This window comes from Caenorhabditis remanei, chromosome II, assembly GCF_010183535.1.
Source record: "Caenorhabditis remanei strain PX506 chromosome II, whole genome shotgun sequence".
NCBI classification, from domain to species: Eukaryota; Metazoa; Nematoda; class Chromadorea; order Rhabditida; family Rhabditidae; genus Caenorhabditis; species Caenorhabditis remanei.
The window spans coordinates 16,465,387-16,481,545 of record NC_071329.1 but is presented as its reverse complement, the minus strand read 5'-3'; the positions used below and the strand labels follow the sequence as shown (position 1 = coordinate 16,481,545).

The window sequence follows — 16,159 nt, the reverse complement described above, 5'->3', positions numbered from 1 at the left end:
ATGAGGCGTTCTCGGTTCACATCAAATGATTTCTTCTGATTTTATCAGCACACTGCAAAACAATCTACTTGTTTTTTTTATCATTCTGTCTCTTCTCTTTTTTATATATGCTTTTTTGGGTTTCATCAAAAATTTGACTTAAAGTGAAAATGCTTTGAATCGATGAAGATGCTATCACTTTCACTAGTATTTTTTGATATTCCATTAACTGATGTGAAATACCTCTCTCTTTATATACCTTCTACTATTTACTCAAAGGCGGAGCCTCTTGGATTGACCAGTGGCGTGTCAAAGTTCACATAGACTTGGACACCTATTAAGACAACAAGGGATAACATGTCTAACACTCAAGATATTTACCGCCATAAGACAATAGACCCATCATGAGAGTGATGATTTGTATTGCACCTAATATCATGAGAAATCGGACCATTACTTGCAAGATCGCTTCGAGATTATAGTATTACATTCTTATGGGAGAAAGTTATAATTATCATTTCGAAACAATCCGCTGCTGTAAGCACGATAAGATGGTTGAAGAAAACATTTATTGAACAAGTTTGTGAACTGAATATCATGGAAACAGTAGGTTAGCAAGATTACACAGTAGGAAAACAGAAAACATTGAAATGAGATTGATAAGATGTGACATAGAGCAAAGACAAGAGTGTTAATCGTCGAGTTTTCTTTTCGGGGCACGTTTTGGTTTGAAGATTGAAGCTGTTCTAGTTTTGTGCAGTTCCATTGACTTCACCATGAGAGCAGCAAGAAGATCGTGATCCAATTCTTCCGGATCATCCGGTAAAACTTCTTCGAGTTGATCTGCGGTTTTGATTTCCGCCAGAAACATTGGCTGAAATTCGACTATTTGAAACTGTTTTTCATGCATAGGGTCGCCGGAAAGGCCTTTGACCCTCTACTGATAAACGTGAATCTTAGGGTTACGGTAAGGTTTTAGCACTGTGCCAGACGCAGCGCCTTTACAAAATCCCGCGAAAAAAACAAATTCAAATCAAAACGTTTCTGACACATGTTTGGTTTTTTTCAATGTCAAGCTACCCACTTTCAAGTCTTCCAATCGATACTCAAACGACAGGTCGAGTTTGTCACTCAACGAAAGTTTTTTTGCTTTCTCGAGATACTTGATACATCGACGACGTGCTGATTTAGCAATGAACATGTCCACTAAAGCAAAAAGTCCTGCGATGTTGACTTCTGAAAACAGTGTTGAATACCAGTATTATATGTATCACCCTTCCCATTAATTGGTAGTTCTCCATAAATCAACTCAAGGAAACATTGCAAGTGGTATGGATCAACATCCTTCAGTTCGATCTCTTGTTTCTTCTTTTCGCTGAACTTTCCCGAAAACATTGATTTGAAATACTCGCAATGAGTGGCAAGATACTGTAAAATATATTTCGGAGATATATTGATTTGAAAGCATACTTGCAAAATTCCGGCCCGGATTTGAATTTTTTTCACTAGAATTTTTTTTAAATAATTGTTTTCCTGAAAATTTTCCAAATTTTTTCTCAAGTTTATCTAAAAAATCAGTCTGACGCAAGTTAGGAGACCCCAAAATACCAAAAATCGCTCCCCGTCGTACACTTTTTCAGTAGACTACTTTAGAAATTATCTTCGTCTGTACGTGAAATGCATTCCTAAGTGTTCATTTTTCGAATTTTTCTTGAAAATTCTTGAAAGTATTTCTTTCACGTGCACGCCGAGGAGCATTTCTATTGAGATATACTGAAAAAGTGCACGACGAGGAGCGATTTTTGGCTTTTGAGGTCTCATAACTCGCTTCAGACCCATTTTCAGACATGAAACCAAAATAAATGTATCTTTTTATGGCTTTTTGAATCGATTCATGCCAAAAATCCTATGTTTGGGAGTAGTTGTTTCCCCCAGACTTGCAACGGGCCGGGCCGGGCCGGGATTAAAATTTCTAGGGCCCGGCCCGGCCCGGTCGGCCCGGAAGTTCAGTACTGAAAAAAATTCAAAATTTTTTTCGAAAATTTCCCGATTTTTTTTTGAAAAATATTTCTTAAGAACAATTTTTTGTTGGTTTCGTAGGTTTTTGAAAAATATACTTGAGGAAAAATATGGAAAATTTTCAGAAAAAAAATTTTTGGACAAAAAATTGTAGTGGAAAAAGTTTAAAAATTCAAATCCGGGCCGACCGGGCCGGGCCAAAACCGGGCCGGAATCTTGCAAGTCTGGTTTCCCCCTTTAAGAACTTTTTTCCCCGGCCCGGCCCGGCTCATCCCGTTGCAACTCTGTTTTAAAAGATGTGATCAACTAACCATCTTCACGACATGAAACTTCACTCCCTTCGCCACAAGAGTAACATCCGATGTTTCAACTGCTTCTGCACTTGTGAAACTTCTAAGCAAGTGTTTGAACGTTTCTTGTTCATCGATAGTGACGGTGACTTCCACTACGACGTTTCCATCAATCAAGTTTTCCTTCACTATATCTTTTCCAATGTCGTACAATGCATCCGAGGGATCGAGATGAGTAAATTCGACCTCGCATGCATCCAGTTTCTTTTTCTTAGTCGCATTGATAAGGTTTACTCTCACACATGCGTCGATGATCCATCCGGATGCACAATCTGGCTTGAGACAATTCAAGTTTATTGTCAGCTCGTCCTCTTCAGTGTTTTCCAAATCGAGCTTCCTGGAATCACTGATACTCAATATTTAAATACAATTCAGGAATTAGGAAGACTTTAATATTCAGCTTGAAAATATCCAATACTTTCCCATGGAAGAAAAGGGTGTAGAGATTCTATATGAGTGTAGCTAGTAAAACAGAAAAGTAATAAAATTATAGTACTTTTTAAAAATCGAAGAAAACACTAACCATGGAATACCCAAATGATTCTCGACATTTCCGGATATAACTTCATCCTGTTTCATTTCCAATGGTTTCTCGAAAGTGTGTCGAATTGTGAATTCCTGCTCCGCCTTCACAACTTCATCAGATATCTCTTCATCAGATATCTCCTCATCAGATATCTCCTCATCAGATATCTCCTCATCAGATATCTCCTCATCAGACATTTCAGAGTCGGACATTGTCTGAAGATTTCAATTTTTAATTTTTTTAAAACGATTTTTGAAAAAGAAAATGAAATGCACACTGTTTTCGTAAGAAGCAATAATGAAATAAAAAGAAGAGAAAAGTGAAAGAAAAGGGAAAGAGCGAGAGATAGAGAAAAAGAGCAACTTTTCATAGACACAGATTGACTCAATGTCAGATAAAGTTTAGGGCAAAGAGTTCAGATGCGAAGTGAGATGCCGTTCCGTTAAAAGATTCTTAACGGGAATTAATGAATCTTCACAAGGTGTGCTTGATAGTTGTACGAAATGCAGAAAACCCGGAACACAGAATCTGGAATCCGGAATGATTTTTTAAACTTGAAATGCCAAGCCATTTTTCCGAACGTTTCAAAATCAAATATTCCCAGGGGGGTTCCCAAGAATATCTTAGCGACGGTGATGGTAGAATGCGTGTGGTGTGAAGAGCCTGGGGGTGATATAATGGTAATTACCGGCTTTGGTCGGGCCACCAGTTGCTGCTGGGGATCTTATTTTGTGAGGGGCCATTAAAGTGCTTTGCTCAAAGAGCAGTCACAACTCGAGTATGGCCAAGCAAGGCACTGTTATTACTCTACAGTACTGGTTTTCTAGTACTGAATCATCAGCACATGAATCAACTTGGGTAATTAAACCTTTTGTGTAAGACAATAAACAAGAGTAAAACAAATAAGGGTGAAAAAAGTATAATAGAAGAAACAAACGTCCGTTTAGTCATGACGGACTGGAAGGCGGAAGTGATGTGGGGGAAAGGGAAGGGGAAGAAGCTCTGTCTGTAGGGGGCGGGCCTACAGACAGACAGACATAGCTTATGGAGGATGAGGGTGCCAGAGGTGCAAGACAATGGATAGACAGAGCAAAATGAATGGGGGTCTAATACAAGTATAACCATAATAAAAAAAATAATAAATCAATAAAAAAGACGAGCAAATGCCTCTGCCAATTAGTCTCTTGGGTTAGGTCTGTGTGCTGTGGACAACGACATTGACGGTTTGTCACTATTTGTGCAGTGTGACGTGTTACGTCACGACGTCATCTATGGGAAACTAGAATTCTAACTCCTCTCTCACTGTGTCATTAGACTAGGTTCTCTTCTTTATTCTATGTCGGCTTGTATTTCGCGTTGTTCATCTTTTTGTTGTCCGTTGCTAGTCTGGATCACAAGCACTCTTCGTCCCTGTTTTGTCTGATTTATCGTGGATTTGAAGGGGGGTTGGTCCAATGGACAGCTTTTAGTCCATATGAGTTCAACTTATTTTCCCGCGAAACCGGAAGTCTAGTGAAGCGCGTTTGCACTCGAAATGGCAGGTTGAGTTGCCGCTCAGCCAAATCGCGGGCTTAAAACGTAGGGAGCAGAGCTCTGCGGAATTCCTTCTTCCTTCTTCCGGGCATTTTTTCACTTCCTTCTTCCTTTTTTAAAATGTTATTCCTTCTTCCTTCTTCCTCCTTCCTTTTTCCTTCTTCCGTTGAAATTGTTCGCCACTTCCGACTTCCGTGAAAGTTCCCAAAATGTTGTAATTTTCGACGGAATTTCAGCGGAATTTTGGTGGTTTTTAATGGAATTTTGTATGCAAAACAACGCCAAAATTCGCTTTCATTGTCAGAGATGACTACAAAAAGTTTTCCTCAAATTTGTCATTTTCAAAATTAACTTCAGACTTCCGGGTTCGGACCCAACTTCCTTCTTCTTTCTTCCGGGCTTTTTTTCACTTCCTTCTTCCTTTTTGAAAATTTTCGTTGATTCTTCCTTCTTCCGACTTCCTTTTTTGAAAATTTTACTTCCGCACAGCTCTGGTAGGGAGTTAAATTTTTTGAATGACGCTCACTTTTACGCAAAAAAAATTGGAATAAATTTTTCGATTTTCGCTCCGCGACCGCAGGGAGGGGAAAGACCTATGGCTTGGTCTACTCACTTTTTTCGTCAACCAGCGGAGACACCCTCCGAAAAAAGTAGTGTGTATAGGTAGAGGCTGTGGCCACCCCTTCTGTCTCCAGAAGGCCGCCGGTAATGTGCCGAGTGGGGTGGGAACATGGGCCCAAAATAGACTTCCGTTTTAGGTGGTTCAGAGGTAAAAGGAAGTGTCCCGCTGTACAGTTAACACGTGTATTAAATAACCGTTTTATTCAGGGTAAAAAGCATGACCGCGAGGGCCTGCATTAAAAAACCTGATCGATTATTTCCTTTAGGAAATTAACATAAAAAGGGAGAAAAGGAGTAAGCGAGGTATTCGAGGAGTCGCTCTGGGGATTCCTAGCTAATTAAAGCTTAGGGGTGTCCAGAGGGACGCCGACGAGGCTCACGTACAACTTCTACAACAAACAACAAAAGAGAGAATTGTTAGAAGAACAAAACTAAAAACAAGACTGATTTAATTAATGGCTTTAGGCCAGGTGAGGGTGTCGGTCGATTACGGTCACAGTCGTTGATGGATGTGCGCGTGGCGAGACCAGCGGACGTCGGAAACAGCGTGCGCCTTTGACTGGAGAGACGCAGACACGACATAAAGGCGGCAACTTGAATTGAGGAATATTACTTCCGCCTGAAATGGGGTTAAAGGGACAGGGAAGAAGGGAGATAATTAACTGAAAGTAAAATACGTAATAAATATAAACTAAATTAGAATAATTTAGTAATATAAATTACATTTTAGTTTGGAGTGGGACAGGGACCTGATTATTGGGGACCAGGGGACTGTCAACAGAGGCTATGGGGTAGTAGTGTGTATAGGTCTATAGCAGAGCTGTGCGGAATTCCTTCCTTCGACTTCCTTCTTCCTTCTTCCGGGCTTTTTTTCACGTTTTTATTCCTTCTTCCTTCTTCCTTTTTGAAAATTTCACTTCCTTCTTCCTTCTTCCCTCTTCCTTTTCAAACATTTTACTTCCTTCTTCCTTGTTCCTTCTTCTGTTGAAAAGTTTACTAAAATTTTGTAATTTTCGACGGCGGAATTTTGGTGGTTTTTGACGGAATTTTATAGGAAACAACATCAAAATTCGTTTTCAGAGATGACTACAAAAAGTTTTCCTCAAATCTGTCATTTTCAAAATTAACTTCCGATTTCCCGGTTCGGAACCCAACTTCTTTCTTCCTTCCTTCTTCCTTCCTTCTTCCTTCCTTCTTCCTTCCTTCTTCCTTCTTCCGGGCTTTTTTCACTTTTTTCTTCCTTCTTCCTTCTTCCCTTTTGAAAAAGTTATTTCCTTCTTCCTTCTTCCTTCTTCCTTTTTGAAAATTTCACTTCCTTCTTCCTTCTTCCTTCTTCCTTTTCAAAAAATTTTACTTCCGCACAGCTCTGGTCTATAGTGTATGCTATCCACACAGTTGTAAACGTACCGAGGGACAAGATATGCATGTCCGGAAAATGGCAAAAAAATAGTCACTTCTCTTTTTCGAATTGCTTGTCTCTCTATCCCATCCTCTATGTTTGGCAATGTTGCTCTCAATCTGACTTATGTACATTCAGACGGATTTCAAATGTCCCTTTTCCCATTCATGTCCTTTTAACACTTATTTTTCAGATATCAACATGAATACCCTTCCACTACAATATCAAAGTCTGAAAGCAGTTCTCTTGCATATGGATCCAAATGTCAGGTGAGTTTATTAGTTTTTAAAAAAACGTTTTTCAAAACAATCTGTTATACTTTCAGATTTATAATTTCTCACCGCCTTCCACCCATTAGCTCAACAGAAAAGGTGGTGCCTCTGCGAATCGAAGAATTAGATCTCGGAGATCTAACCACGACAGTAAACCAAACTACATACAAGTTAGGCATCTATCGAGAGTACAAAAAAGGAGAAAAAATACCTTGGAGAGCCCAGAGGTACAACGATTTCGGAGGATTTCCTCTCGATTTCGATCGATTTGGATTCGAAATATTCCCTGGGCACAATGCATTGAATCCTGGAGATGTCTCATTGCCATGTCCATATAATCTCGTGAGTCAAGTAGAGAGGGATACGGTGCATATTGAACGGATGCATCGAACTCGTTTAAAGTTTTATCAGAATGTTCTAAAAACTCGTCTGGGATCAGAAAATGTAGAGATTTCTGACGGAGAGGGTGAAGACACAATCTTGGAGCATTATTACATGAGCCTTCCAATAGAGGAACTGGAGAGACATATCGGAGAGATATACGAAGATCTTCAGCCGTTTGAATGTCGTCGGTTCAACCTGAAACCACCATTTGTATGTTACATTATGTTTACAATAACTTCAAAGAGTCACAAAGAAATCTCCCTGATGCCATACAATATGAAGTTGCATGAAGCCATGAAGGACTTGAACAGCTTCTTATTTGGAGGAAGACATCAATCAATTCAAGTTCAGAAATTACAGTTATCCATCAACGGAACCATTTTGAGGCTACCAGTTGGTTTCAAAATTGAAACAGAACAACTCAAAGGATTAAATAATTTGTCAATGCGACACGATGCTATAATTTCAATGCTTGATAAAAAATCCTTCCCATTAAAGAGTGTCAGCTTCTTTGCGGACGACGAACCAGATTTTCAATTTTCGGATATGGGGAAAACAAAGAGTTTTACAGCGATGGATGTTAACCCAGAGATTGACTTATTTTCTATTCTGAAAACACTTTCCAACCAACGAGTCAACTTGAGTTTTTACGATTCAGATTTTGAAATCGGGGAGTATCTTGGTTTAGTTCAGAGTTGGATAGAAAATGAACGACCGATTGGTACCTGCTACTCATTTGGAATAGAGGAAGAAGACACAGCACGTCAAATATTGAAACTAGTCAGGGCAAATGTGGAGGGAGCGAAAAGAAGCAAAAGGTATCATTTTCTAGAATTCTGACAACTTATGGTTCATTTTTCAGATGTGTCTCGATTCCTATCAGGAATTTTGCAAGATTGGAGCTCTATTACATCCCAATGAAATCTCTGAATGACTCGGAAAAAGAGGAGTTTATGTATTATTGTGATTGGGTTCTTAAGATGAGAGTTGTTCGTTTTTAAATTATGGCCGCTTCCCATCAAGTGATGGTTTTTGATTTTATTAGCACACAGCAACCTGTTTTTTCATTCTGTGACTTCTCCTTTTTATACACGCTTTTTGGGTTCCATCAGAAGTTTGGCCTAAATATAATTTTTTTAATTAATAAAGATTACTGATATTCCACGTACTCTAGTGGTATTCATATTTACCATTATTAAAAATTTCTTCTGCATTAGGACTATGTCTACCCTAATCCACACTAGAGCTGCGAGGAAGCGTAGACCGGAATAAAAATTTTAAAATGGCGGAAGGCGGAATTTCGCTCAACCCTGATCTACACCAGCTGTACCGCGTCTTTGCACACTCTCAACTAGATTAGCGCGTCCCAAAAGACTACGCGCACAAAAATAATTTCCCAACGTCGTCTCGTCATCTCTCCGACCTTCTATTCATAACCTTTCTCAAAACCATGTCCGCCGTGTCTTGCTACACAGCTATTCTACGGAACTGCAAGACTTCACTCTAATTCTCCTATGTCCAGGGTGGCCTGACCTCGTTACATCCATCATGCGAGGGATCAATATGATGTACACCGAGTAAAAGACCAATTGTATTTGTTTTGTACACATACTGCCTTCTACGGCCTTTTTACAGACGCCCCATTACTCATTTCTCAGATTAATATCGACAGTCATTATGGGAGCCTTTTTTTACTTTTTTCTACTTTCGACGTATCTCTTTTGTATTGCTCGTTTCGGTTTCTATTGAAACAAACGTTTTCGGTTTTGCTTGATATAATCCTTATTTTTTCAGGTATCAAAATGAAAAAATCCCCCTGCAGTATGAGAGTCTGAAAGCAGTTTTGCTCTACATGGAACCAAATGTTAGGTAAGCAGATTGCATTCATTCTCGTCAACTTCAAAAACTATTATACAGGTTCAAACTTGGTCACCGCCTCCCATCCATTCGTTTAACCGAGAAAATAGTTCCGCTTCGAATTGAAAGTTTAGAACTAACCTCGCATTCCACCAAAATAAACGACACTGAATACCTGATTGGACTCTTTCAAGAATACAATCCCGGAGAAAAAGTTCCAAAAGCTATTCAGAATTCCAACGAAAAAGGCGGAGTTTTTGGTGACTTGGATCAATACGGATTCTTTTTTTCATCCGGTTATTTTGTAGTGGAACCTGGAGATGTGGCACTCCAGATAAAAAGTGATGTGACTCAGGAATCAATGGATGATAGTCGAGCTCGGAGGGAACGAGAGTATAAGTATTATCTGCAACGTAATGAAGAAGCATTTGCTGCCAAACTCAACCCAGAAATACCACATGATAGATACAATCGTTTTATCGAAAAATCTGTCGAGAATCTCGAAGATAGTATTGATTTATACAGCACGTGTCTTCAACCATACGAACGTCGGCGTAAAAACCTCAAAGTTCCGTATGTATGTCATCTCCAACTCACAATAAAATCAGAAGGAAATAAACAAACACAAAGATATCCATACGAAATGAAGCACTACGTGGCTGTAAAACGTTTAAATACTTTCTTATTTGGAGGAAGACGTTCTGTAATCAAAGTTCAAACGTTTAATCTATCATATCAGCGAACAACTTTAAGACTACCGATTGGATTTCGAATTTCAACAAAACAAGTCAAGAACTTTGATGACATTACTAACCGGGACAGAGCTATTTGTTCAATGTTAGACCCATCATCATTCCCATTAGACCGTCTTCATATGGATTTAGCTGTCGCTGAAGATTTCGATCTCCCGTGGATCCAAAACGCAAGAATTTTGTATGTTGGCTTGTTGCCGACCGATGATTTCTGGGTGTTGGGGACTCTTTTCAATTGGAGAATTTTTTTCAAATGTGATTGGAGAGATGTTTCGATACAGGAATGTTTCGAGTGGGTTTCGGAATGGATTGAGAATGAGCGACCAGTTGGATCATGCTTATCTTTTGGAATTGTAAAGGAAGAGGCAGCAATTGAACATCTAGAAATGATCAGATCGCGAGTGGAAGGATCGGAAGTTTCGGACAGGTTTGATTTTCATGAAGAGTAGAAGTGACAATCAGTGTTTGGTTTTCAGGTACATCTCAGTTCCCACTGCGTTTGACACCAGACTGGAGGTATTCTACTTTCCAGTAAAGGATCTTCAGAACATGGAGCAGATTGAATTTTACGAAAAATCGAATTGGATTATGAAATTGAAAATTGCCCAGTAAAATAATAAGAAAGTATTTCAGTGCAAAATACTTACCTACATTCTGCTAATTTTAAGTCCTGTATGTTTGTCTGATTACCGAAATAAATCTGAATCTTTTAACCCTATAGTGCTTTGTTCACAGAGAGCCTATCCATCCATTGCCTGCATTCATCAAAAGGTGTCATTAGAATAGGTACAAACACAAAGACTAATTGTCCACGTCACGTCACCCTCTCCTCCGCACATTCCATCAGACAGTCTTCGTTGAAATAGATGTAATCTCCTCTCCATCTGTGCACACATTACAGGCTGTCTATGTTCCCTCTCTTCGTTCTCAGTCCATCACTATCATGAATGGAGATTCGATCTAGACTTGAGATAGGTTCTTCATATCTGTCATCCATTGACACGTATTACCCCGACACATAATATTTCTCTTATAACCTCAATGGTGTCTCCGCCTAAACTTATGTAGTTTCTTGATTCTGCCCACAAGGGAAGATTACCACCTGTTCTAGTTATGGCAGGAGATTTTCTCCATTGGTCGGTCTAATCCTCCTCCCCTCCAGAACCTTCTACCGTTATTGTGGCTGTTGTCCATAGTCATTGTCCATGTCTTGCGAGGTTTGAAAGTGTATTAGTTCGTAAGAGCTCTTTAACAAACGTCTTTTTTTGGCATTGTAGATATTTCTTCAAATTACTAGAGAAATTCATTTTCCAGATTCCAAGATGAATCAAAAACCACTACAGTATCAAAGTTTGAAAGCCGTGCTTCAATATATGGATGCAAACGTTAGGTAATTTATTTTTTCAAAGCAATTTCTCAATTCTTCTTTTAGATTCCGAATCTCCCATCGACTACCATCAATCCGATCCGTCGAAAAATTCGTGCCTATCAAAATTAGGTATCTAGAACTCGATGAGTTTCGGACCATTGTCAACGATCACATCTATCGATTTGGAGTTTATCGAGAATACAATTCAGGAGAAAAAGTTCCCAAACTGATTCAGAATGATAACGACAAGGGCGGAGTTCAGCATGATCTGGATCGATATGGATTCCAAATTTCTCCAGGTCATTCAATTTTAGATCCGGGAGACGTTCTGCTGGAAGACTTGAGAGATAAAGTTCAGTATGACACACCCGGACAAGAACGCGATTTAGAAGTTAAAATCAACCGTTATGAGAAAGCAATATTCCTTCTGAATAACCCAGAAGAAGTCGAAGACCCGTTTGAGGGGTATAAAAGCTATGAAGCTACGATAGAAGCCTTAAGGCTGGAAGCAGAAATGAAGCGTCCAATAGAAAGTTTAAAAACAGATTTGGATTATTCACGAACCTATTTGTTGCCTTTCGAATGCCGTCGTTACAATCGTGAACCACCGTATACATGCTACATTCAGCTGACTGTTCACTCTCCGAGTGGAAAGCAAATTCATCGTCTTCCGTATAGAATGAAATTGTATGAAGCTGTGAAACGACTGAACACAATTTTATTTGGAGGAAGACGCTCAACACTGAAAGTTTGGAAATTTCAACTCGATACATTTCAGACAATCCTGAGGCTTCCAGTTGGTTTCCAGGTCGAGATGAAGTATCTCTCCAGTCAGTTTGGTTTGCGAGGTCCTTACGATGGTGTTATTTCGATGATTGATCAAGAATGCGTATCACTGGCAGAAATTCAAATACATGTTTATCGAGAAAGCGATCTCGAATATCCTTTTATTCGAAGTGCGAAAAAGTTAATCATTCAACATACGAGCCGTCGACGAGAAATGATTCCAGCTCTCATTAATCTTCCTAATCATTTGATTTCTTTGGTTATTTCTGATCCAGAGTTTACTGCTGAGGATTACTTTGAACTTGCGCAGAACTGGCGGAACAATGATCGACCAGTTGGAAGTTGTTTTTCAATTGGAATCCAACAAGAAGTGGAGCCAGTGAATTCACTATTTCAAATCATGACAGAACGTTGGGAGGAAACGAAAAGGAACGATCGGTATGACTAGAAGATATGTTATTAAAATTGTGTTAAAATCATCGAATTTTCAGATATGCTTCTATTCCAACAAGAAATGGTAACATACTGGAAGTACTTTACCAGCCAAAAGGAGATCCTCGCTCTAGAGACCAATGGGAGTTCTCATATCCCAATAACTGGATTTTCAGGGCTCGAATCGTCGAAAGGGAATGAAGTAGCACTATGCTAAAGTTAAAACTTTCAAATCGTTTGCTATTTCATTGTTTTCCATTTCTTCTATTTTTGATCGCTATCACAAAATGAGTTTTCCAAGCTTTTGGTTACCTTTTTGGTTTTTTTATATGAATCAATCAAATAAATCAAATTTCTAACTAAACATTTCTGTTCCAAAAAAAGCTAACTTCATGAAATAACTACCTTTCGATTTGACTGTGTTTCTGAAGTTCTCGGTCGTCTCCAGTTGTTTTTGCTTGGTGTTGGTATTCTGTAGAAGACCACTACTAAAACCAATCAAGATATTACCCATTCGCCGGTGGCTTACCGATATGGACAACAGCCACGATAACTGACAATTACCCATTGTGTAGAAAATCAAGAAGCGCCATCTGTTTAGGGAGAGACACAATTGAGACTATGCGAGAAAGACGGTAGAGTGTTGTTAATGGATGACAGGTTTTGAACGTATCTCAAGCATATATGGCAATTTTCGGATATAGCAGATAAAAAAGTTTTTTGGACAGAATTCCAAATGAAACTTGCATTTCCAGCTAAATTTAAGAAGCGGGATTGGTGCAAACAGTTTAACAAGACTGATGTCAATATCGATTGCATCTGGTTGGGGTCTTTGTGAAAATTAGAAATGCGAACATTCGACAATGATACTGTAATGTTGCTCATTGAAAATCATGTAACTCTATAGCGGAAGTAGACAATTCAAATAGCAAATTATTCGTTTATTTTGTAGAAAAATGATAAAACTTTAATAAAACAGAGTTTATGCTTCGTTTTCTTCTTTACTAGAATTGGACAACTCTAATTTTGAGAATCCATTCGCATGTAGCCATTCGCATGTAAAAGCTGAGGCCGGCCGTACAACAGCCTTGCTGCAGTATAACGCTATTTTGGGAGGGTCGAATCTCCCATGGAGATGGACTGAACACGATGAGAAAAAACGTAGACAACCCGTATTGTGTGCACAGATGGAGAGGAGATTACATCTACTCCAACAAAAACTCTCTGTACGATGTATTGTGCGTAGGAGAGGGTGACGTGACGTGGACAATTAGTCTTTGTGTGTGTAGGTATTCTAATGACACCACTTGATGAATGTGGGCAATGGATGAATGGGCTCTTAGTTTACAAAGTACTGTAGATTCAGAATTGAATAATTCATTTCGGTAATGAAACAAACATTTGCGTTTCTGAAGTATATTCCACTGTTTTCCAGAAGTTTCTAAGATTTTAAGTCAGAATTAGGAAAGTTACGAGAGCTCAAACTTTTTGATTCGAAAAAATGGAGGAGGTGTCTGTAACTCACTGAAACATGGTTAGAATTATCTGCAAGTTTGTGTGAGTACTACTCTAGCTTTGTATACCTCAAATCTAAAATATTTTTAATTTTCGTCACCCAGCCATTTTTTACCATGGAGGGGGGTACGTCGAAATGCATCAAATTTAGTCACTTTTTTGATCATAACTCACCTTGACAGTGGAATCTGGGGAAAGTCTTTATATTTTCAGATAGCCAACACAAATACGTATCTTACCATCATAAATTTGCTTCGGACCACAGTACTTCGACCAGCCGAAAAATCCAAAAAACATGAAAAAATTGACAATTTTTTCAAAAAAGTGATTTTTTCTATATGATGCAGGCGAGCTAGAAAAAAGTAGTTATCTTGTAAAATGCACAAAATAAGGCTGGCAATTCATTTTTGAAGAGATTTTGATACTATCTTTCGAAAGAAAAATTTTCATTTTTCAACTTCAATCGATCGTTTAGGTAATTCAAAAGGGGCGGAGCCTAATCTGGTATGGTATAAAAATCTTAGAATTCCTGGGGTAGTAACATATCAAAAAATCAGCCGGAACGGATCACTTTGGTTTATGTGTAACATGGCCTGGTGGCTTGAGCGAGACATTGTCTCTTAAAGTTTTATATAAATTGTCAAGATACTGAGCAATTCTTAATTGCATTATTCAATTCGATTTTTCGCAAAACTCCACCTTTTACAAAAAAGATAAGTAAAAGTGATAAAATCTTTATTGATTTTAAAAATTTGAATGTAAGGCAAACTTCTGATGAAAAAGTGTGTATAAAGAAGAGAAGTCACAGAGTGAAAAAAAATCAAGTAGATTTTCTTGTGAACCCGCCGAGGCCGAGAGAACGTCTCTTTTAAAAACGAACAATTCTCATCTTCAGAACCCAATCATAAAACCACATAAATTCCTCTTGTTCCGAGTCATTCAGAGATTCCATTGGAATGTAATACAGCTCCAATCTTGCAGAATTTCTGATAGGAATTGAGACACATCTGAAAAATAAATCATAAGTTGTCTGCAATCTTGGAAATGATACCTTTTGCTTCTTTTTGCTCCCTCCACATGTGTCTTGACTAGTTTCAATATTTGACGTGCGGTGTCCTCTTCTACTATTCCGAACGAATAGCAGGTTCCTATCGGTCGTTCATTTTCTATCCAATTCTGAACTAGACCAAGATACTCCCCGATTTCAAAATCTAAATCGTAAACACTCAAGTTGACACGTTGGTTGGGAAGTGTCTTCAGAATAGAAAATAAGTCAATCTCTGGGTTAACATCTATCGCTGTAAAACTCTTTGTTTTCCCCATATCCGAAAATTGAAAATCTGGTTCGTCGTCAGCAAAGAAGCTGACACTCTTCAACGGGAAGGATTTCTTATCAAGCATTGAAAGTATAGCATCGTGTCGCATTGACAAATTATTTAATCTTTTGAGTTGTTCTAATTTAATTTTGAAACCAATTGGCAGTCTCAGAATAGTTTCATTGATAGCAAACTGTAACTTTTGGACTTGAATTGATTGACGTCTTCCTCCAAATAAGAAGCTGTTCAAGGCCTTCATGGCTTCATGTAACTTCATATTGTATGGTATCCGGTAGGATTTTTTGTGACTCTTTGAAGTTATTGTAAACATAATGTAACATACAAATGGTGGTTTCAGGTTGAACCGACGGCATTCAAACGGCTGAAGATCCTCTTGTATCTCTCCGATATGTCTCTCCAGTTCATTAATAGGCAGGCTCATATAATAATGCTCCAAGATTGTGTCTTCACCCTCTCCGTCAGAAATCTCTACATCTTCTGATCCCAAACGAGTTTCTAGAACATCTTGATAAAACTTTAAACGAGTTCGATGCATCCGTTCAATTTGTACTGTGTCCCGTTCCTCTTGACTCACGAGATTATATGGGCATGGCAGTGAAACGTCTCCAGGATTCAACACATTGTGCCCAGGGAATATTTCGAATCCAAATCGATCGAAATCGCGAGGAAATCCTCCGAACTCATTGTACCTCTGAGTTCTAAAAGTGATTTTTTCTCCTTTTTTGTATTTTCGATAGATCCCTAATTTGTATGTAGTTTGGTTTACTGTCGTGGTTAAATCTCCCAGATCTAATTCTTCGATTCGCAGAGGCACAACTTTTTCTGTTGAGCTAATGGAGGGGAAGCGGTGAGAAATTTTAAATCTGAAAGTATAAACAGAATGTTTTGAAAAATACTTTTTAAAACCAATAAACTCACCTGACATTTGGATCCATATATAGGAGAACTGCTTTCAGACTTTGATATTGCAGTGGAAAGATATTCATGTTGATATCTGAAAAATAAGTGTTGAAAGAAGGAATAGACAT

General features: G+C 38.6%; 3 protein-coding genes across 3 annotated transcripts; 2 read left to right on the top strand and 1 right to left on the bottom strand.

Annotated features, from left to right (window-relative positions):
• Window positions 1-6,628: 6,628 nt before the first annotated feature.
• On the top strand, window positions 6,629-10,304 carry GCK72_007400 (uncharacterized protein; the record flags this gene model as incomplete). The annotated part of the gene is made up of 7 exons (XM_053726167.1): window positions 6,629-6,696; window positions 6,753-7,901; window positions 7,946-8,046; window positions 8,606-8,660; window positions 8,878-8,952; window positions 9,001-10,119; window positions 10,169-10,304. The coding sequence occupies 7 exons, from the start codon at window positions 6,629-6,631 to the stop codon at window positions 10,302-10,304; spliced, it is 2,703 nt and encodes a 900-aa protein (XP_053590361.1).
• Window positions 10,305-11,014: 710 nt separating this feature from the next.
• On the top strand, window positions 11,015-12,480 carry GCK72_007399 (uncharacterized protein; the record flags this gene model as incomplete). The annotated part of the gene is made up of 3 exons (XM_053726166.1): window positions 11,015-11,082; window positions 11,125-12,285; window positions 12,339-12,480. 3 exons carry the CDS (start codon window positions 11,015-11,017, stop codon window positions 12,478-12,480), a joined length of 1,371 nt encoding a protein of 456 aa, XP_053590360.1.
• A 2,182-nt stretch (window positions 12,481-14,662) lies between these two features.
• Window positions 14,663-16,117, bottom strand: GCK72_007398 (uncharacterized protein; the record flags this gene model as incomplete). The annotated part of the gene is made up of 3 exons (XM_003100059.2): window positions 14,663-14,801; window positions 14,846-15,994; window positions 16,050-16,117. The coding sequence occupies 3 exons, from the start codon at window positions 16,115-16,117 to the stop codon at window positions 14,663-14,665; spliced, it is 1,356 nt and encodes a 451-aa protein (XP_003100107.2).
• Window positions 16,118-16,159: the final 42 nt, after the last annotated feature.